The 19,930-nt window shown below is 57.5% G+C and overlaps 10 protein-coding genes across 10 annotated transcripts; 6 read left to right on the top strand and 4 right to left on the bottom strand.

Moving 5' to 3' along the window:
- Nucleotides 1-297: 297 nt before the first annotated feature.
- Nucleotides 298-1,185, bottom strand: PG997_006022 (uncharacterized protein; the record flags this gene model as incomplete). Its single annotated transcript, XM_066810337.1, has 3 exons — nucleotides 298-384; nucleotides 649-843; nucleotides 913-1,185. 3 exons carry the CDS (start codon nucleotides 1,183-1,185, stop codon nucleotides 298-300), a joined length of 555 nt encoding a protein of 184 aa, XP_066669260.1.
- A 303-nt stretch (nucleotides 1,186-1,488) lies between these two features.
- Nucleotides 1,489-3,091, top strand: PG997_006021 (general substrate transporter; the record flags this gene model as incomplete). Its single annotated transcript, XM_066810336.1, has 2 exons — nucleotides 1,489-2,750; nucleotides 2,806-3,091. 2 exons carry the CDS (start codon nucleotides 1,489-1,491, stop codon nucleotides 3,089-3,091), a joined length of 1,548 nt encoding a protein of 515 aa, XP_066669259.1.
- A 533-nt stretch (nucleotides 3,092-3,624) lies between these two features.
- PG997_006020 (uncharacterized protein) lies at nucleotides 3,625-4,989 on the top strand (the record flags this gene model as incomplete). Its single annotated transcript, XM_066810335.1, has 2 exons — nucleotides 3,625-4,421; nucleotides 4,545-4,989. The coding sequence occupies 2 exons, from the start codon at nucleotides 3,625-3,627 to the stop codon at nucleotides 4,987-4,989; spliced, it is 1,242 nt and encodes a 413-aa protein (XP_066669258.1).
- Nucleotides 4,990-5,573: 584 nt separating this feature from the next.
- PG997_006019 (uncharacterized protein) lies at nucleotides 5,574-6,533 on the top strand (the record flags this gene model as incomplete). Its single annotated transcript, XM_066810334.1, has 1 exon — nucleotides 5,574-6,533. One exon carries the CDS (start codon nucleotides 5,574-5,576, stop codon nucleotides 6,531-6,533), a length of 960 nt encoding a protein of 319 aa, XP_066669257.1.
- A 239-nt stretch (nucleotides 6,534-6,772) lies between these two features.
- On the bottom strand, nucleotides 6,773-8,457 carry PG997_006018 (uncharacterized protein; the record flags this gene model as incomplete). Its single annotated transcript, XM_066810333.1, has 2 exons — nucleotides 6,773-6,963; nucleotides 7,032-8,457. The coding sequence occupies 2 exons, from the start codon at nucleotides 8,455-8,457 to the stop codon at nucleotides 6,773-6,775; spliced, it is 1,617 nt and encodes a 538-aa protein (XP_066669256.1).
- Nucleotides 8,458-12,070: 3,613 nt separating this feature from the next.
- Nucleotides 12,071-13,990, top strand: PG997_006017 (uncharacterized protein; the record flags this gene model as incomplete). The annotated part of the gene is made up of 1 exon (XM_066810332.1): nucleotides 12,071-13,990. The coding sequence occupies one exon, from the start codon at nucleotides 12,071-12,073 to the stop codon at nucleotides 13,988-13,990; it is 1,920 nt and encodes a 639-aa protein (XP_066669255.1).
- Nucleotides 13,991-14,231: 241 nt separating this feature from the next.
- PG997_006016 (putative 3-ketosteroid-delta-1-dehydrogenase) lies at nucleotides 14,232-15,956 on the bottom strand (the record flags this gene model as incomplete). The annotated part of the gene is made up of 1 exon (XM_066810331.1): nucleotides 14,232-15,956. One exon carries the CDS (start codon nucleotides 15,954-15,956, stop codon nucleotides 14,232-14,234), a length of 1,725 nt encoding a protein of 574 aa, XP_066669254.1.
- A 1,021-nt stretch (nucleotides 15,957-16,977) lies between these two features.
- Nucleotides 16,978-17,256, top strand: PG997_006015 (uncharacterized protein; the record flags this gene model as incomplete). The annotated part of the gene is made up of 1 exon (XM_066810330.1): nucleotides 16,978-17,256. One exon carries the CDS (start codon nucleotides 16,978-16,980, stop codon nucleotides 17,254-17,256), a length of 279 nt encoding a protein of 92 aa, XP_066669253.1.
- An 803-nt stretch (nucleotides 17,257-18,059) lies between these two features.
- PG997_006014 (uncharacterized protein) lies at nucleotides 18,060-18,977 on the top strand (the record flags this gene model as incomplete). The annotated part of the gene is made up of 1 exon (XM_066810329.1): nucleotides 18,060-18,977. The coding sequence occupies one exon, from the start codon at nucleotides 18,060-18,062 to the stop codon at nucleotides 18,975-18,977; it is 918 nt and encodes a 305-aa protein (XP_066669252.1).
- Nucleotides 18,978-19,270: 293 nt separating this feature from the next.
- On the bottom strand, nucleotides 19,271-19,735 carry PG997_006013 (uncharacterized protein; the record flags this gene model as incomplete). The annotated part of the gene is made up of 3 exons (XM_066810328.1): nucleotides 19,271-19,467; nucleotides 19,539-19,631; nucleotides 19,699-19,735. The coding sequence occupies 3 exons, from the start codon at nucleotides 19,733-19,735 to the stop codon at nucleotides 19,271-19,273; spliced, it is 327 nt and encodes a 108-aa protein (XP_066669251.1).
- Between the last annotated feature and the right edge of the window lie 195 nt (nucleotides 19,736-19,930).

Here is a 19,930-nt window from a genome sequence, read left to right as displayed (position 1 = left end):
TCAGTTCAAACCAACCGGGATGCAAAAGCCCGACTTCTTCTACCCCACGTTTCCAAGGCGTGGGGGAATCAAGGGCCCTCGCGCAAGCCAAGACAATTGCAAGCGCGCGAGTCAGAAACTTCCATTGTGTACATGATTTTCTGCTGCAAGAAATGCTTAGCATTCGCTTGGGGTGAGGCTCCCGCCAAGAAACCGTTCGCGGGGAGGCGTGGCAGAATGAGCGGTTCCCTGGGCTGGGCATGCTGGGCACTGGTCACGCTGGGACGTACGCTGGGACACGCTGGGACGCTGGGACGCTCACTGCTGGGCTGGGTATGTGACATCGAAGCTTCTGTGGACTGCGACAGGTGACCAGAAGGTGACGGGCTCGAACTGGCTGCAAGCCTGCACATCCTACGTAGGTAATCAATCCTTCGGCCAACTTCCGCCCTCCGTCCAACACAACCAACATCAGATGGCAAGTGTGTGACGTCTATATGCCAGTCTGTCAGTCAGACTATTCTATCCTGCTACGTCGGCTGGCGTCTGGCGTCTGGCGTTCTGCATTCTGGCCTGACTTTTGATTGATGGAGGCGTGCATCGCCCTGCCGTCCCGTCCGTTGGAATATTTGGCCGCCGCTGCTGCCCAGTGTTGGTTGTCGGGCGTACCTGCTGGAATTGGTCATCTTGCAACATGGGATCCCAAGATCCGAGGCAAAAACTGGATGCCCACTCTGTGACTCTTCCACTCTTCGACTCTTCAGCGTTCTGCACAGAAGGTCGCGGAGTCGCCCCGCAATCGCGCGAGTCGGCGGTGGATCGGGCTCCAGCCGCTACCAGCGGACTCGCCGAGAAAGCACCGCTCTGTGGGAAACATTTACATTGACACAAGTACCTCCACCAACGGCTTTGTACCCTACGACACGAGACTACCACGAACAGCCTAGTGCCCGAGCCGGCCTTCGCTTCGGGCATAGGAGTACGAGCGACATGGGCAAATGGCCGCTTCACTGCCAGACTGCTCACTGCTTTTGCCTGGCCTGGCCTGCCTGCCGTCCATGCTACCACCAAGGACCACCAGCGACCACCACCAGCACTACGAAACATAACGTACCATTCATCTGGACTGGCCCCGCCCCATCTCGTCATGGTCCGGCCTGTCTCCCTCTGCTGCTGAACGAACCAGGCAAGGATCTTGCTCAACATTCCTGTCTCTGTCTGCTCTGCCTCTGTCCTCCATACTGCTTCTGTGGAGAGCGATGATGTTCACCGACTCGCTACCAGTCCCGTGGGGTTCCAGCCGCCTGTCCGTCTCTCGAAACTGTTGCAGGGTCCAATCTCAATCTGATGGAGGGGCAGCCGCGATCGAGGAGGCGGCGCGGCCCATCTCCTGAGCCCCCGAGGGACTGGATATTAGAAGGCCTCGTCCCCTCCTGAGTCCTTCCTTCCCGTCCTCTTGCTCCTGCTTCATCCCATCCTCCCCAAGCCCCTACCAATACGCCGTGCAAGATGCCTTTCGGACTTACCGGCCGCGCGTTGGCGCGAATGCAGACGGCCCTCATTGTCGCCCCCGCCTTCATCCTCTTTGGCTACAACCAGGCCGGCCTCGGTGGTCTCCTCACAGAAGATGACTGGGTGAAGACCTTCCCCGAGATCGACACCGTCCATGCTAAGGGCGCCGAGAAGTCCCAGAAGTCCACCATCCAAGGATTGGTCGTCGCCGTCTTCGTCATAGGCGCCCTCTTCGGCTCGCTGTCTTGCTCCTGGTCCGGCAATGCCTTCGGCCGCCGCAACGTCATCTTCTTCGCTGCCATCTGCACCCTGATCGGTGAGATCCTGGAAGCTTCGTCCTTCAGCCTCGCCCAGTTCATCGTTGGTCGTATCATTATCGGTGCCGGTGTTGGCCAGCTGAGCTCCATCGTGCCGGTATGGCTTAGCGAAACCTCGGGCGCCAAGAACCGAGGCCAGACTGTCGTCGTGTCCGGCTTGTTCATCTGCCTCGGTTACGTCCTCGAGTCCTGGATCGACCTCGGTTTCTTCGAGTTCAAGGAGGGCCCAGTTACGTGGCGGCCCCCGATTGCCATTGCCATCTTCTTCTCCCTCGTCCTCATGGCCTCCATCTACATGTTCCCCGAGTCTCCTCGTTGGCTCGTCATGAAGGGCCGCGTGGAAGAGGCACGACCGCTTGTGGCCATGCTGCGAGGCCACGCCGTGGACTCTCTCGAAGTGTCGTCCGAGATCGCCGGCATTGAGTACTCCCTCGAGGAGACCAGCAACACCGCGGTCAAGCTCACCGACATGCTGAAGATGGGCGAAGACAAGCTGGCATACCGATTCGGACTCTGCATCCTGCTGCAGTTCTACCAGCAGATGTCGGGCAGCAACCTGATCAGCGTGTACGCGACCATTCTGTTCCAGAACAACCTCCACCTGGGCAGTGAGCTCGCCCGCGTGCTTTCCGGCGGTGCTCTGACCTGGAAGTTCCTCGCCTCCTTCATCGCCTTCTTCACCATCGACCGCTTCGGCCGTCGCGCCTTGTTCATCATTTCGGGCGCCGGCATGGCCTGCTGCATGGTCTCGCTCGCGATCACCACCAGCTTCCCCGAGGACAACCGAGGCGCCATGATTGCTGCCGGGTGCTTCATCTACCTCTACAACACCTTCGTCCCCATCGGCTTCCTGGGCGCCAACTTCCTTTACTGCACCGAGGTCGCGCCTCTTCGACTCCGTATGGCCATGTCGTCCATCTCTACCGCCAACCACTGGCTTTGGTATGTGCTCCCCGAGGAATTGTTTTGTGACGGCTCCAATGCTAACATATCGCAGGAACTTCGTCGTTGCCATGGTCACGCCTGTCGCCGTCAACACGATCGGCTGGCAATACTACATTGTGTTCGCCGTCATCTCGGCGTGCATTCCCGTCACGGTGTACTTCCTGTTCCCCGAGACGATGGGCCGCAACCTGGAGGAGATCGACATGATGTTCAAGGAAGCCCCGTCCGTCTGGGCTGCCGTCAAGTTCGCTAAGACCCGGCCGATCGCGATGCCGCAGGAGTACTCGTCGTCCAAGGATGAGAAGGCGGACCACGTCGAATCGGGCTCGAACGCCTAGGTCGGGCCGGCGGCGGAGACGTTTCTTTCATTCGTCGGATGGAAAGAAATAGACATGAAAATAGCGAGGCGCATTTGTTTTTCTCATGATTCCAGGATATGTTGATAGCTGCAGCGGTTGTATATATTGAACTGTTTTGGAGGCTGCATTCAATAACGAAATTTACGATTTCAGACGATCATTTTCTCAAGTTCGAGCTCAGGGGCTATGTCGTGATTTGTTCGGTATGCACAGGCGGCTTGGCAAGAACTACCCCACTTGGTGGGATGAGGTCCTTCTTACTTCACACCTTGGCGCAGTCGTCATGGCGCATAACAACTCTATTGTTTTGCAAGCTGAATGGATGATTCTCCGTGGTTTAGGCAACCATCTTTGCGAGGATGTGAGCGCTCTTAGGGTTTGCAGGCGACGACGCTACGCTTATGAAAAACCGCGTCGCCCGTCGCACGAGCACACATCACATCTACTCAACTCCTACGGTTTCATCCATCCATCCAGCGCCATATCCGCCACTTCTTCTCGCGAACGATACCATGGCAAACGCAGCAACAGCAGCAGCAGTACCATCCAAGATCCCTCTCCCCCTCGAGCTCCCGGCCCGCCAGGCCAAGGTCGTGCAGGCCGCCATCGAGCACTGGGCCGGCGACGAGAGCGGGCTCCTGTCGCCCCAGCTGGCGGCGCAGCTCCGCGCCTCGGTCGCGGTCCGCGGTTTTCCCTGGGACGCGTTCGCCAAGTACGCCCTGCGGCTCGCGGTGCTGTGTCTGGTCGTCGCCGTGTTCAGCGCCTTGGTCGAGGACGCGTTCGCGCGGTTCTGGCGGCGGGTCCGCGAGGTGCCGGCGGGGTGGCGGAGTTTGGGGACGGCGGGGGTGGGGGCCGGTGTGCATTATTGGGCGTTTTATTGCCGGCAGCGGCAGCAGGAGCAGAGGGTATTTGCGAATGAGGCGGTTCATGCGGTTGGGGCTTTGTTGTTTGCGCTGGCGGCGCTGCAGCTCTTGGATGCGTTGGATCAGGTCTTGAAAGCGCACAAGAAAAAGAAGGACCGCCGCAGCACTACCGCTGCGGCCGATTCTGCTCCCTGGGAGAAGAGGGAGGAGAAGAGCCGTGGCAGCAAAAATGACGACCGGCCGCCGCCGCATGACGAAGAGACACGCAAGGCCAGGGAGACTGAACTCAAAGCACGGATACAGCTCAGGGACCGGGTTTATCGTGCGGTCATCCTGCTCTTGGCTTCCATCTACGGCCTCGTGGCGCTGTTGGCCGGGTCCAACTTCATCTGGTCGTGCGCCATGATCGCCTTGTCCTACTGGTTCGGGGCCATGACTTGCTACTTGTACGTACAATAGTACTCTAAATAACCCCAGCCCCAACCCCAACCATACCCGGCACGTTTGCATATATGCTGCTAACTTGGGGACACTATTATCTAGTTGGAACACGTACGCGATCTTCATAGAGTCGCCGGTCCGCTTCGTCGGCCTGGGCGCCGCCCTCATCGGCACCTCCTATTTGATGCGGGACGGCCCCCGGCCACCGTCGCGCTGTGGTCCACGACGCGGATCTGGGGCCTGCTGTTCCTGTTCGTCGCGCTCTGGATCCAGTCGCTGTACCGCGTCTTTTCGCCAACCAGCCGGGACTGGCTGCGGCACTTCCTGCACTTCTGCGCCTTCTTCGCCGCCGCGGGCGCGAGCGTCGGCCACGGCCTCCGCTACGACGACTCCACGACCAAGGGGTTCGGCCTCGCGTTCCTGGGCATCAACCTCTACACCAAGTTCTGGGAGTTCTGCTGGGGCTGGTACAAGCCCCTCTTCTTCGCCTTGCTCGCGGGCACGTTCGCCATGGTCGGCCGGTTCGCCGAGGAGCTGTGGCATATGCGGGCTCTTGCTAGGCTGGCGAGTTAGTACGGAAAGGGCGATGGATGGGTTGGCAGCCTGTTTGGCGTTTTGTGGCGTTTTGGGGCGTGTGGATGTGCGTGTATGTTTCATATTAAGAGTACACTGGATGAATGTGAATGTAGGCCCCCATTTGGCTCGTCTCTGTTGAGGGGGGCAGGGGTTTCCCCGCGGCGTGGTTGCCTGCCGGCTAAGCGTCCAGGGATGGTTGCAAGTTACCGAGCTGTTGGGTATGTGGCATGTAGGCAATGTTGCATTATATGTATGTGATTGCAACCCATACAGGATTGGTTCGCAAAGTCATACGATTTCTCACTGGACAACATCAATTCCCCCCTCCCAATCTCCATTGTCCGGTCCCCCTCTCTTCATTCGTTTCACCTCGTCGCGCCGCGCCGCGTGGGACAGACATCGACCAAGCCCAGCACCGACAACCCATAGGGCTGACGATGACTCGGCCACCTTCGCTGCCACGACACGCCCTGGGCAGGGTTCTGCGGCTGGTCGATGATGCAGTGGTTTCCCCCTTGAGTTTGGGGATTTCTATCCTCAGCCTGGGTCGTTATGGAGTCTGGCGCGGCGATGGAACCAGCATGTCACCGACTTATAATCCCGAGAACAGCTTGACGGGTCGTTTCTATTACATCGGAAAAAGCGTTGCGCCGTCCGAGCTCAGAAGGGGGATGTTTATTTCATTCAGGTATGGCGGGAACCCCTCACCTCACTCTGTCGTTCCCCTTCCTGACGAATACTCTTGTTTTTGCCTCAGGAGCACCATCCTCAATAATTTTCCGCTGGGCAAGCGACTGACCGGCCTGGAGGGTGACATCGTCCGCACCAGACGCGATTGTACCGAATGCCGTCATGTCCGAGTGCCCCCGGGAACGACATGGGCCGAGGGAGACGCCGGCGCCTACCTGAGCGAGGACAGCAACGATTTCGGACCCATTCCGCTACGAAACGTAGTGGGAGTGGTCACATTCATCCTCTACCCGTTCAAGTACTGGGGCAGGGTGCGGTGGTGGGAGTATCAGGATATCATCATGAAGGCGAGGCTCGTGACCGATCCCAAAGAGGTGAAGGCGCTGGAGGAGAAGGGGGCGAAGCTCGACTTTGTCATGAGTCGAGCGTCTGAGCAAGACTTCATACAAAGGCGGCTCAAGGAGCAAGAGGAGTCGGGCGAGATCGACTACCAAGCCGAGGCCGTCCGGGGGATGGCGGCCCAGTTCCTGCAGGAGGCGAGCGTGCGGTGTCTGCAAGTGCGGGCGGCCAACAGAGCGAAGAAAGCAAACGCCAAAGTAGGAGACACCGCCGCAAGCAAACCGCAGAAGAGCCGGGCCGCGGCTCGAAAAGGACAAGCCGCCGGGACGGAGGATACCGTGTTGGGACGCTGGATGGCGCACGGCGCGAGGTCGCAGTTGGTGGAGAAGGACGTGGTGCTGCTCACGTTGCCGAGCGCGATTAGCGAGGAAGACCAGAGGGTCTTGCGGAAGAAGGCGGAGCTTACGAAAGAGAAGACGGGTTGGACTTATCAGTTTAGGTTTGTCGGCTGAAACCCAACAGTCAGTGGTTGAATTCCACTGCCATAGGGGCCAGCAAAAGGTACACATTTAGTCGGTCAGTCAACATAGTAGAACACAAGGTAATAACTAAAACACCCGGCCGTGGCTTTACAAATATACGATATAATTATCCAACAGTGGTAAACTCTACGTGATGGAACAAAGAAAAGGTCAGCCTATGCTACGTTCCTCTAGCTGGCTCATACACATCGTCAGCAAACCAAACACCCCTAGCAGCCCTCAGCACCCGCAGGATCCGGTCCACACGCGGCGGTGTTATCCACGTACCCGTGGTCCCAGGCGTACGAACAGAGGCCGAGGTAGCTGCAGTGGTCCTTCACGCCGACGGCCGGGTAGCCCTTCTGGCCCGTCACAGGCGGCGGGTTGACGGCGTTGGTGGCGTGGCGCGTGCACTGGCACACTTCGGGGGACAGTAGTTGTACCCGCAAGCGTACGAGCAGAGGCCGCTGTAGTTGCCCTCTCCCGTACCCGCGACGCAGGGTCTGTCGTCGGATGGGGGAGGAGGAGTAGCCGTCGTAGTCGATGGCGGCGGCGGCGCGGCGGTAGTAGTGGTGGGAGGAGGCGTAGACCCGGAACCGGAGCCGACAACCGGATCGCTGCCGACCCAGGCATTCCAGTTCTCGGGGCGGCCATTGCAAGCGTCAGTAATGGAGCCGCCCTTGACCTGGGCCACCTGCTGGCCGTTGCGCGAGATGGTAACGACGACGGGGCCGCGGTGCCCATTGTAGGGCACGCTGGCGTGGTAGATGCCGGAGCCGCCGCCGGGCGTGTTGCGCCACTTTTGTTGGGGAAGCTCGATGTTAGTGCCGTTAACCGAGACGGTGTAGTCGGCGTCCGAGTTCAGCAGCGCCGAGAAGAAGATGTTGTCCTGCACGACGTCGTAGGGCTCAATTTGGGGCTCGTAGTTGGCGTTGCCGGCGGTACCACCCGTATCGCAGGCCTTGCGAGGCTGAGTGCGGTACCAGGCCATGAGTCCTTCCTTGTCGATGGAGGCAGAGCCCGTCTTGTACTGCTTGATGAGGTAGGGCAGGAAGAGGCGCCAGCCATCGTGGGACAGGCCCTCGACGTAATTATAGGGGGCGTTGCCGCCCTGGAAGGCGCCGTACTGACGCGAGTCCAGCGGGCCGATGTAGTGCGACTCGCCAAAGTCGTTCCAGGTGATGATCTCGACGTAGTCGGGCTTGACCTCCATAACCTGCTGCCACCGGTCGTACCAGAGGTCGTCGCCGCGCCAGAGGCGGTTCTTGTCGTAGTTGGGCAGGTTGGTGAAGAACCACGGCGAGACGGGCATCATGTAGGGCTTGCCTTTAAGCTGGCTGACGTAGTAGTTGTCGACTTCGTCGCTCTTGTCGCTGGCGCCTTTGGGCCAGGCGTCCCAGCTGAAGAGCCCGTCGACGCCGGGGGCAGCAGCGGCCACCTCGGCCCCTAGAGAGGAGTAGTCGGGCATGAAGAAGGCCTGGGTGTCGGCCTTGATCTGAGTCCAGTCATTGCGGTTGTCGACGCCTTCAAAGGTGGACACGAGCGGTCGGTTGTCGCGCTTGAAGTAGGCCGGCGAGCCCTTCCAGTTGTTGGTGTACTTGGTGACGTCGGCCGCGGCCCAGGGGATGCCCCCGCCGAGGTAGTCGAAGGAGAAGAAGAGCTTGAAGTTCTTGGCCTCGGCCGCCTTGAACGCCTTCTCGGCCGACGGCCAGTTGGTGGCAAGGGCGTCGGCGGCCATATTGAGCGCGAAGCCGTCGATGCCGCTGTCTTGCGCGAGCTGGATGTCCTTCTCCCAGTCGGCCTGCGAGAAGCTCGCGACGTTGCCGAGCATGTAGTGGGCAAAGACCTCTTTGGCCTCGGCCAGTGAGGCGCCCATAAGGGCAGCCAGCACTGGGAGTACCTGATGAAGTCTCATATTGAGATCCGGGAGGAATTCCGAGGGATGTTTGGTGATTGGGTTGCGACTGTGGAGTGAGGAGAAAGAAGAAGCATTTGGTACTGCAGGCGAGTCTGACTTATATACTTGTCGGGTGCTGCAGCACTCGTACTCCCCTGGCTCTTCGTCTCTCCGCAACTGGTGATGAAGATGGCGATGGTGCGTTCTCCTATCAGATGTCAACGTGACATGGAGATCCCAGACCGAAACTCGATGAACAGAGTCTATCCACCCAGCTGAGCTTCAGGGGGGCGCGCAGGTCGACAGGCCGGACCCAGTCTGCCGGTGTAACAAGCCCTACAGCACCCCAGCAGGGGATGAGTGTGGTCCTTTTGGTCACCACCACCCCCGATTCTGTTACTACCTTAGTAAGGCTCCAGGCTGCTTTGCTGGACTTGATGGTTCGTATCCCCCGCAGGCAATAGATGATAGGTTATTAGTGGCTCCAAATCAACATCAACATTGACCCACGAACGGAAGAGCGGCAAGGGTCTTTTCCAACGATATGCACTCAGCGCTATTCAGGTGAAAATGGATGACAATACTGACTGAGACCAGAAGATCGAGGCAACAGCTGAGCTTGGATCAGTCAGCAACCCCTTCTTGTGCAGGAAATAATTAATCTCTGGGGTGACGGTGAGATTATTGATGTGCGTCAGCTCCGCCCAAAGCAGGGGTGGACGGCCGGGGCAGCCTCCTCAATCCAGTTTAGCTGCGTGTGGTTGCATGAACAAGAATAGCAACAGCACCAGAAGATGGGGAGATCGGGGCCTAGTGTAACGGCGATGCCAATACCCAGGTTCAAAGCCTCAAAGCCTCGTTCACTCGGAGACTCGGAGGAACTCTATCTGCCCCGAAGGATTCATACCACTGGAGGAGCAGGTCCTTTTCCTTTTCCATCCTGAGAGAGATGCTTTTTATTCGCGGGATGGACCGTTGTTACATGAAGAATGTCTGGCTAGGCTCCACTGCCACTGGCGAATACCACCCATCCGTCATCGCCAATGATACGAGACGCGAGGGACTCGGCTTGAGAGCCTCAATCAGCCGACCAGATTGTCCTCGAAAAGGCAGGCTATGAGAGACATAGAAGCTGCCTTGCCCTCAGTAAGCAGATGTGACAACAATCGATTTCGGCAGTTGTCAAGGTGCGTGAGACTCGTCATGGCCCAGTTCGGTTGGCGTTATTGACCACAGTCGTGTGGGGAGGACGCGAGGTGGAAGTGAAGTGGCATGGAACTATTGACTGCAGTCTTTGGCCAAGGTAAGACAGGCGGCAGGTCAAGCAGGGTTCCGAAGAAAAGAACCGCTGACAAACGTCCCGCTGCAGCCGGCTGGAGCTCTCAGTCATTCATTATACACAAGGCTCGATGGTAATTCAAGATGCTGCTCTAATAATAGAACTGCACATTGCTTCTTGAAATCAAGGGTGCATCCGTTGCCAGTGTAGGTAGGCAAGCAAGTAGGCTGAGCACGCTACCAGATGCGGTTTGTCTCTGTGTGTGACCACCACCACTTGCCCCTCAGTGACGGCGGGGCCTAAAAAGAGAAACCCAAATGTGTTGGTTGACCACATGTAATGCTGGAGTCCATAGTAGTGAAATACCGATAAACCGAATCTACCAGGCCATTTGAGAAAAGTGCAAAAAAAGAAAGTGCTGCTCAGTATGAGGCTTGAACTCATGGCCTTCGCATTACTTAAGTATTCCGGTGAGAGAATATTAGTACGACGCTCTAACCAACTGAGCTAACCGAGCTGCTTTGGGATCCGATCCTTGAGACGACCAGTCGGTTGTTTGTTGTTGAAGAAACAGCTGCTTATGGGCGTACATATCGGAAAGGTTGTCTGTTTTCCAAGTACATTGGTGGGATTTCACTTGTCGCCTACCGAACCTATCAGCTGCTCTGTGGTGTGTGGTGTGTGGTGGGGTTGAGTGATCCGGAGTGTGCTCCGTTGCAACGATGTGCAATTTCCAGACAGAAATAGCGCTGGTGGGCATGGCTGTTTGGCCGTCTTAGCTTCAACGCTGCACTGCAGATAGAATCGAAGTATCAACCTGAAAATGGACATATTGCGGATGTTGCATTTTACAATCCTTAGGCTTCAAGCTGAAAAAATAGCGGCTTTCGATTTTTAGACGAGTGCAATACCCCTTCTCTAAGGAAACTGCCCAAAGAAGCGAGAAACCCTGCCTTCTTGTATTCCAACGGAGCATGTTCTTTAAATGGTTGCTAAAACAGTCGTGAACTCAAGATACCTAGGTATTTGAAGCAGCAAGTACATATCTACACAGGAGCAAAATAAATTAGAGTCTCGGACGTTGCACACACTGCATGTTACCTACCTACATCACTGGTGATTACCGGCGAGTTCCGAGAGGACATTGGTTCAATACCAACCAGACGAGACGTGAGGAAAAGAAAAATATAGAAGACCGGATATACCATCGAGCCGGACTGTTATACATCATCAGAGAATCAAAAGCCAAAAAGTTAATGCGACGCGAGCAGGATTCGAACCTGCGCTCCCGAAGGAAATTGATGTCGGTAGTTCGAGTCAATCACGTTAACCACTCCGTCATCGCGCCTAATCGCTTATTATTGCTTGAAAATTTTGCAGCTATCCACAACTCTATAGTGTAGACGCTAGGCTGCGGGGTAAACCATCGGAGGTTCAAGTGGACTATGGATGCGGATACCTTGGCCAAAGGCCGGCAGATAAGCCGCGAAACAAGTGAGTAAAAGTGTTGTGACCATTTGTTATTTGGCTCTCGGCATACACTTGAATTGTGTAGCTTTGAGATGTGCGTAGTCGAAAGGTGGGAGTAGGTTGATCTATCGCGTCTACTTAAGGTGGTGTGTTAGCAAATGGGTCTGTTAGAGGATTCACATTGCACTCAACCGGAGACCCAGCCAACATCTAACAAGCTGGGTCTTCGACATTGGACCATTGGATAGCATGGGGTACATGTATAAGAATCTTCAGGAAGTTGCTGTCAAAACTTTACAGCCTTGCCGCGCTCTATGTGCTCGTGGCGCTTTCCGTGCGATGCTCTAAGGAGAGATCAGACTGACGGAGCTCAAGACAGAAGGGTAGGTTTACCCTGTCAAGTATCGCTAAGTTGAACAGCACAGCTCGGAAATCCAATGTTTGATTTCTTTCGTGTTTTGTGATATCCATTGCCCAAGTCCGCTAAAGATGCATTTACCCAAGTCTGGGTCCTACCTGATTGGGTAATTTACAAGTAGGTTGCAAGAATATCGGGGTGAATAAAATTGATGAGTAGGATGTCATCCGGCATGAATGAATAAGTATGCAAGAGATTGATGAACTCCTACCACCCCCGCACTTGTCCGCTCATTCATGACGCGGAGTAGCAGGTCTAATGACTTGGCAGAGTAAAGGGAACAACCCCCTTATCTAGAAGTGATATCGTCTTGCATGGCATTAGCCGGCTAAGGGAACAAGCCCACGACTCATATAAGAAGATTTTCGCAGCATTTGGGTTCGCAGAGACGAGGCTCAGTTGGATGAGCTTTTGACCTGTCGTTGTTCTCCCTGGCTGATATAGATCAAACGAAGCCAGTCAAGATGCCTTCAGTAACTACAACAGTAGTCCAACTCCTAGCCGCAGGAGCATTAGCATCGGCCGCGAGCTTCAACAACCCCATATTCAGCGGTTTCCACCCCGATCCCAGCTGCGCCTTCGTGCCGGAACGGAACAACACCTTCTTCTGCGCCACGTCGAGCTTCCTCACGTTCCCGGGCCTGCCCATCTACGCGAGCCAGGACCTGGTACACTGGCGCCACATCTCCAACGCGCTGAGCCGACCGGGGCAGCTGCCCGCGCTGGCGTTCCTGGCCCGCGGCGCCACGAGCGGCATCTACGCGCCCACGCTGCGCTACCGCGACGGCCAGTTCTACATCCTGACCACACTCGCGGACCAGGCGCTGCCGGGCCAGAACTCCACGCGCTGGGACAACTTCGTCCTGACCGCCCAAAACCCCTTCGACCCGGCCTCCTGGTCCGACCCCGTCCCCTTCGACTTCCCCGGCATCGACCCCTCGCCCTTCTGGGACGACTCGACCGGCACCGCCTGGTTCACGGGCTCCGTCGACGGCGCCCAGGACTACCACGTCCCCATCGACCTGTCCACCGGCGAGACGGGCCCCGCGCGAACGCACCAGCGCGTCTGGAACGGCACCGGCCTGCCCTCGCCCGAGGCGCCGCACCTCTACCGCCAAGCCGACGGCCGCTGGCTGTACCTCGTCCTGGCCGAGGGCGGGACGCGCGAGCGGCACCGCGCCGTCGTGGCGCGCACGCGCGACGTCGCGGGGCCCTGGGAGCCGTGCCCGCACAACCCTGTCCTGACGGCGCACGGGGACGCGTCGTCGTACTTCCAGGCCGTCGGGCACGCGGATCTGTTCCAGGACGCGGCGGGCCAGTGGTGGGCCGTGGCGCTGGCGAACCGCGCGGGCGGGCGCTACGCGGAGGATCCGTACAATGCCAACTTCCCCATGGGGCGGGAGACGGTGCTGACGCCGGTGAAGTGGGAGGAGGGCGGATGGCCTGAGTTCGCTCCGATCTCCGGGACCATGAAGGGGAATTTCTCACTTCCCGAAGTCGCTTCCGATGATGCATTCACGCACCTCACTCCCGACAAACGCGCCCCTCTGCGCGTCGGCTCGAACGACGCGATCGACTTCGCGCCCGGCAGCACGCTACCGCCGCACCTCTTCCACTGGCGCCTCCCCGTCGCGAGAAACTACGCCTTGTCGCCGTCCGAGCGCCCCGGGACGCTGCGGCTGAGCTCGTCGCGGCTCAACCTGACGGGGTTCGACGGCGACTCGACGCGGGGCTGGGGCCAGACGTTCCTGGCGCGCAAGCAAGCGCACACGCGGTTCCGGTTCAGCGTGGACGTGGAGTGGTGGGGGAATTACGACGACGACGGCGACGACGAACGGAGAAAGATGGCGCGCGAGGATCAGGAGGTGGGCGTCACCGCGCTGCAGGACCAGTCGCAGCATTTCGATCTGGGGATCGTCATGCTCAAGACCGACCACGGCAGCGGTGGCGGTGCTGGCGCGGATGTCGCGCCGCACATGCGGTTCAGGGGTATCAGCACGACACCGTTCCGACTGCCCGAGAGGATGAAGTGGGTGGATGAGCGGTACCCCCTGCCCAAGGAGTGGTGGAGTCCAGATGGCGGCGCTGGCGGCGGACGCATTCGACTGCAGGTCGAAGCTCTGAACACGACGCACTATGCATTCTCGGCCGGCCTCGTTCCGAATGGTGCAGACGAAAGCGACATCGAAATCACCGTCTTTGGGCACTGTAGGGGAAACCAGTTGGTTCCATATTACTCAGGCGTTGTAGTAGGCGTCTACGCCACCAGCAACGGAAAATACGGCGAACGCTCGTTTGATACGTATATCCGGCGATGGCGATATGTAGGGTTGGAACAGGTCACTGCACAACCCGCCGTGGAGGCGCCGCTGACCTGGGACTAATCAGCCAGTGTGAGATATCCCGCAGATGACCTGTAGTGTACTCATAACTATTCATATACAGAGTAACTGTTTCAATACATACAAGTATCAATTCCAACCGACGTTTCCCTACACCAAAAGTGCTGGATGTGAAACCGAAACTCAAGCAAAACTCGCGAATGCAGATATGTTATAAGTGCTACTTGAGAAGGAGTTGCCTAGGAGAATGTGCCGCTGACCCAGGTTCTAGTGCAAGGTAAAACTATAACGACGCCGTCATAGGCTTCCCAAGCACCTCGTCAGCCATGGCGCGTCCAGCCACCCGGCCCGTGAAGATGCAACCGCCAACAAAGGTCCCCTCGAGCGAGCTGTACCCATGCACGCCGCCGCCGCCGAAGCCCGCGACCTCGCCCGCGGCGTAGAGGCCGGGGAAGGGCTCGCCGTTGTCGCGCATGACGTTGCTGCGCAGGTTGGTCTCGAGGCCGCCGAGCGTCTTGCGCGTCAGCAGGTTCATGCGCACCGCGATAAGCGGGCCATACTTGGGGTCCAGTAGCCGGTGCGGCGGCGCCACCCGGCTGATCTTGTCGGGGAAGTAGAGGCGCGCGTTGCGGATCATCATGACCTGGGCGTCCTTGCAGTACGCGTTGTCGATCTGGCCGTCGCGCGCCGCCACCACCTCGCGGATCTGCTCGTACTCCAGAGGCGGCCCGCCGGACTGCTTGGCCAGCTCGTTCATGCCGGCCACCAGGTCCTCCAGGTTGTCGCGCACCACGAAGTCCTCGCCGTGCTTCTGGAAGTCTTGCACGTGGACGGTTCCCTTCTTTCCGAATACGCGTGTGAGAAGTTTCCAGATGCTCTTGTTGGTGATATCCGAGTTCTGCTCCGAGCCAGACAAGGCGAATTCGCGAGCTATGATGCTTTGGTTTAACACGAACCATGTATAGTCGTAGCCAGTACTGCATATGTGCTTCAGTGTCCCTAGTGTGTCCGAGCCCGGGTAGAGGAACGGCGGCAGCCGTTTTCCTGTTGCGTCTAGCCAAAGCGAAGACGGAGCCGGTAAGACTCGGATACCGTGACCGGGCCAAATGGGGTTCCAGTTCGTCAACCCTTCGGTGTAATGCCACATCCTGTCTCGATTGACAACGTTTCCACCGACCTTTTCGGTGATACCGATCATGCGGCCATCGACATGCGCGGGCACTCCAATGACGAACTTCTCGGGAACGCGGGGCCCAAGGCGGTCCTTTGGCCAGGCTGCCTTGACCGCCTCGACATTGCCGCCGATGCCACCAGATGAGACAAGGATGGCCGAACCGTATATCTCGAATTGGTCTACAACCGTTCTGGAGGTCTTGACACCCCTCATTGCATCATCGGGCTCCAGAATGCTCCCTCTGACGCCAATGGCTCTGCCCGCGTCGTCGACGATCAGCTCGTCCACCTGGTGCCGGAACTTGAACTCAATGATGCCCTTCTTGGCCGCCTCCTTGACGGGCTCGGCAAAGACGCGCACCACTTCGGGACCCGTGCCCCAGCTGATGTGGAAGCGGGGCACGGAGTTACCGTGAGACTCGGCGGTGCCGGCGCCGCGTTCGGCCCAGGCGACGTTGGTCACGAACCCGAGCCCGCGGGCCTTGACGTAGGACTCGAACTCGTCGGTGGCGAAGTTGACAAAGGCCTCGGCCCACTGGCGCGGCCAGAAGTCTTCCCTGTCGCGGTCGAAGCGGGCGGAGCCGAGCCAGTCGCGCATGGCGAGCTCGCGGCTGTCTTTGATGCCCATGCGGCGCTGCTCGGTCGAGTCCACGATGAAGAGGCCGCCCAGCGACCAGAAGGCCTGCCCGCCCAGGTTGCCCTCGTTCTCCTGGTCAAGGATCAGGGTGGGCACCTTGCGCTCGGCCAGCTCGAAGGCGGCGACCAGCCCGGCCAGGCCGCCGCCGACGATGATGACTGGCTTCTGCTGCCTAGTCTGATCATTCGAAGAAGCCATCTTGGGTTGTTGAGATTAGTGCGTATTCTGTCTGTGATTATTGAAGCATGTTGCAGGATGGAGGGAATTCAACGACCGAGCTTCCGGGTGAGCAATGCGGGGAGCCGCTGCTTCCCGGTACAGTCATCATCCCATATCCACGTAACTTTCTTAAGCCCCCGACTTCTAAACTGCGATTCTGGTTGGGTTGTACAGAAGGCAGGGATACGACTGGAATGGATACCGCGGTCACCTCGGGACTTAGGGTGGCATTCATGTGACAGTCGAACGATTCGATACGACCCTACAACTACCCAGGTATGTATGTAGCTGACTGCCGCACTTAGCGCTGAGAAGGCCTAAACGGCCTACAAAGATGACAAGAAACATTTCTGAAACTGCTTGCAGGTGAGCAATCTAGATGCAGTCCGGGATCTGGACAGATCCAATAAGGATTAGGTAGGGTTGTCAGGTGCGTTTGATTAACGAGGTACATGTATGTTGAGGCAACATGGATGTCGGACGATAACTGTTGAATGGGTTAGGTGCTCGAGTAAAGATCGCGGGGCCCCGGAATTGGCCCAACAACCCCACCAGGCCACTCGCTTGGCGCTGATGTTGCATCTCACAGCGCAAGAGGTTGCCCGATTTGGGGGTTGTCGTTCCGCACTCCAATAAACCATCACGACACTCACCTCCCAAGTACGTCCATTGACACAGAACAGTTTGACACCCCCGTTCTCTTCTTCCAAGCACTGCAAGATACCGATTGAACTTGCTGTCATTGACTAGTTTAGCATGAGCAGGTATAAAGTGATTCCAAGTCATGACGCTATAATGAGGTCATCATTCGAGCGCAGCGGCTGTTGGCTGTTCATTGTAGAGGTACATTAAGGAGAGCTGACTGATCGCCTTACTTGGAGACATCGGTTCAGCTCTAATACACATCATACATTCAAACGACAAACACAAACACTTTCTTGTTGTCGACTTGTTTCATATCACCAACCTACAGTAATTGGATCTCCCACGGATCATTACAATGTTCTCCGTTCGCCACACCCTGCGGGCTTCTACCCGGGTCACCATTCCTAACGCCGACGCCCTTCAACGAACGCCCGGACCCGCACTCCGTGTCCCCTTCCGCCTGGCATCCACCACAACCGGTGGCACCAGTACAGATCTGAGATCCGAGAAGTCGAACCCTGCCCAGAATCAGAAGCCAGACGACAAGCGACAGGCCAGTGAGCCGAGCCAGACATCCAAAGGGTCAAATCAAGGGAACGGAGACAATGCCGGAAAAGGCAAGGGAAAACATTGAGAAGGTGCTTGCCCCGTATAGGACCAATTGCGGAACACCTGCTATAGAAGGATTCCTTAGAAATATATAATGATACACCCCTTATATCCCCAACAACTCCGAATTCCCAAGGGGTATTGCTGATGCTTTTGACAACACCTGTCATGGCAGTGTGAACTGACATCTCGCATTCTGCGAAGTGGGCTCTCACTGGCCTAATAGTCACGACGGCGGTGTGAAAAAGAACCCGGTACCAAATCAATGTCGACCACACCGTCGTTTTCCGCCCGTTCCGACATCTCAATTCACCCACGCGGGATCCACTTTTGATGGCTTCCGGACTCCTACCTACATGCTTCTTCCATTGGGAAATGTACAGCGAGAGATCGCATCCGGAAGGAAGATAAGCTCCCGCCAGCACCAACACTCAGGTTAGTGTTCGACCATAGCAGTTCAGAGTTGACTCAATGGAATTAGGCATGGCTTTCCGTGATGTGATCGGGTACGTCTCTGGAAGGTATTTGGAGTCAGCAGCCTCCCTCATGCATTTGAACGACAGACCTGCCATGTACCGATAATGGCTCTATCTCAATGGTGATGTACGCCCGGGGTTTGGGTAACCTCAAGCCATGGGGCCGCCTTCGGATATGTCGACATGATCAAGGGCGCGGCCCCGCATCTTCGGACCCCGCAATGGATGACTTATACAACTCCACGGCACATAACCGAAGCTCTTTCACCATCACTAACCTCGGTACAAGTTATTGCCCTGTCAATCTACCTACTGTGCTCCATCATACCACATCAACCAAGATCTCATCACGATGGACGCATTCGAATCGTTCACCATCACCACGCAGACGGAGCCCAGAGTCGACATCTTCGGCCTCAAAAGCGGCGATGCCTCCTCGTCCCAGAAGCCGCCCCTGCTCCTCCTGCACGGCTTCCCGCAGACCCACCACATCTGGCACCGTGTCGCGCCCCAGCTGACCGAGGCCTACACCGTGATCCTCATAGACCTGCGCGGCTACGGCCAGTCCTCGAAGCCGGACGGCGTCGCCTCCTACGCCAAGAGCGCCATGGCGCGGGACTGCGCCGCCGTGATGACGCAGCTCGGCTACCACGACGACGAAACGCCGTTCTTCGTGTGCGCGCACGACCGCGGCGCCCGCGTCGCCCACAAGCTGTGCGTGGACTACCACACCCGGGTCCGCGCCGCGATCTTGCTCGACATCTGCCCGACCCTGGCCATGTACGAGGCGACCTCGTTCGAGTTCGCGCGCGCCTACTTCCACTGGTTCCTGCTGATCCAGCCCGCGCCCCTGCCGGAGACGATGCTGCTCGCGAACCCGCGCAAGGTCGCCGAGGCCTTCATGGGCGGGCGCCCGGGCGGCGCGGGGCTCCGCATCTTCGCGCCCGAGTGCTGGGAGCGGTACGTCGCGGGCCTCGGCGACGAGGCGACGGTGCACGCCATGTGCGACGACTACCGGGCCGCGGCGACGGTGGACCTGGACGAGGCGCGGGCGGATATCAAGGAGGGCCGCCTGATCAAGTGTCCGCTCAAGGTGCTGTGGGGCCAGCACGGCGTCATCGAGAAGTGTTTCGATGCGGTCAAGGAGTGGAAGCAGGTTTCGTCCAAGGATGTGGCCGTCGAGGGCCACAGCGTTGACTCGGGGCACTACATTCCCGAACAGGTTCCCGATGTGGTCGTCTCCGAAATTAAACAATTTTTCGCTGTTTGACGGAACAAGCTTTTCGAAAAGCTTGGTCGCAGTGGCAGTGTCGACCATGTACGAGTCGTCACGAGTACACAAACCTTTGTTGAACATAGCAGGTACAAGTTGGGCGCTCCCCGCTCATGCATGACGGGCATTGCGTACATATGTATGCAACTACCCAGACTTCGAGTGAAGATTATATATCAATTTAAGAAGAGTGGGCTGGCATAGTACATGATATCTTACACTGTATTCGTGGACCCCAAGATTCGTACAACAACATCCACAACTGGATTACAGTCTTTCTCGGAACTAGCTCAAACACCGTACCTGAACTCCTGGACCTTGCGGACATAGTAGTAACTGGCCAACAGACCGGCTGATCCTAGGGCCAGGGGAACTGGCCCGCGGCCCCCTGTCTTGATAATACGGGGGATGGCGGACGCGGTCAGGAGGGCAGAGTTGCCGAGGGCCAGCTCAGTACCGTAGTCCCGGTTCTGCTTGATGAGGTAACCTGAATACCAATTGAGATGAGCAGCCGTGATACCACAACAAAAGAGGGGGCCATTAAGAGGAATTACATACCAGCATATGCGTAGGAGACACCGAGACCAATACCGGCGACCAGAGACGGGGTCGATCGGGTTCGGACATAGCCCATGGTTCCGCCAACAGCCACTGTACGAGTCAGTTCAAGGAGCCCAAAACAGAGGGGACGCACACTCTACGGGGCATGCCAACTTACAAAGGCCGGCGAGGGTGAATGAAGGATGCTCCGCCATGGTTCGAGTGACTAGATGTGTGATTTAAAGAGGCGTTTTTGGTCTTTGGTGAGTTATTACTGTCGTTGTCATCGGAAAAGGATGAGCTGGTTGGTCATCACTGGAAGGTTTTTGCCCCCACAGGCCCGCAGGTGGGGTTTATCGCAGGCCCCCGGCCACTGCTTACTTGATCTTCTACTGGACATGGACAGACAC

The sequence above is a fragment of the Apiospora hydei genome (assembly GCF_038363865.1).
Source record: "Apiospora hydei strain CBS 114990 chromosome Unknown utg000005l_segment0_segment0, whole genome shotgun sequence".
Classification (NCBI taxonomy): Eukaryota; Fungi; Ascomycota; class Sordariomycetes; order Amphisphaeriales; family Apiosporaceae; genus Apiospora; species Apiospora hydei.
The sequence above is the reverse complement of the archived record's forward strand: the minus strand, read 5'-3'. Positions and strand labels throughout refer to the sequence as shown.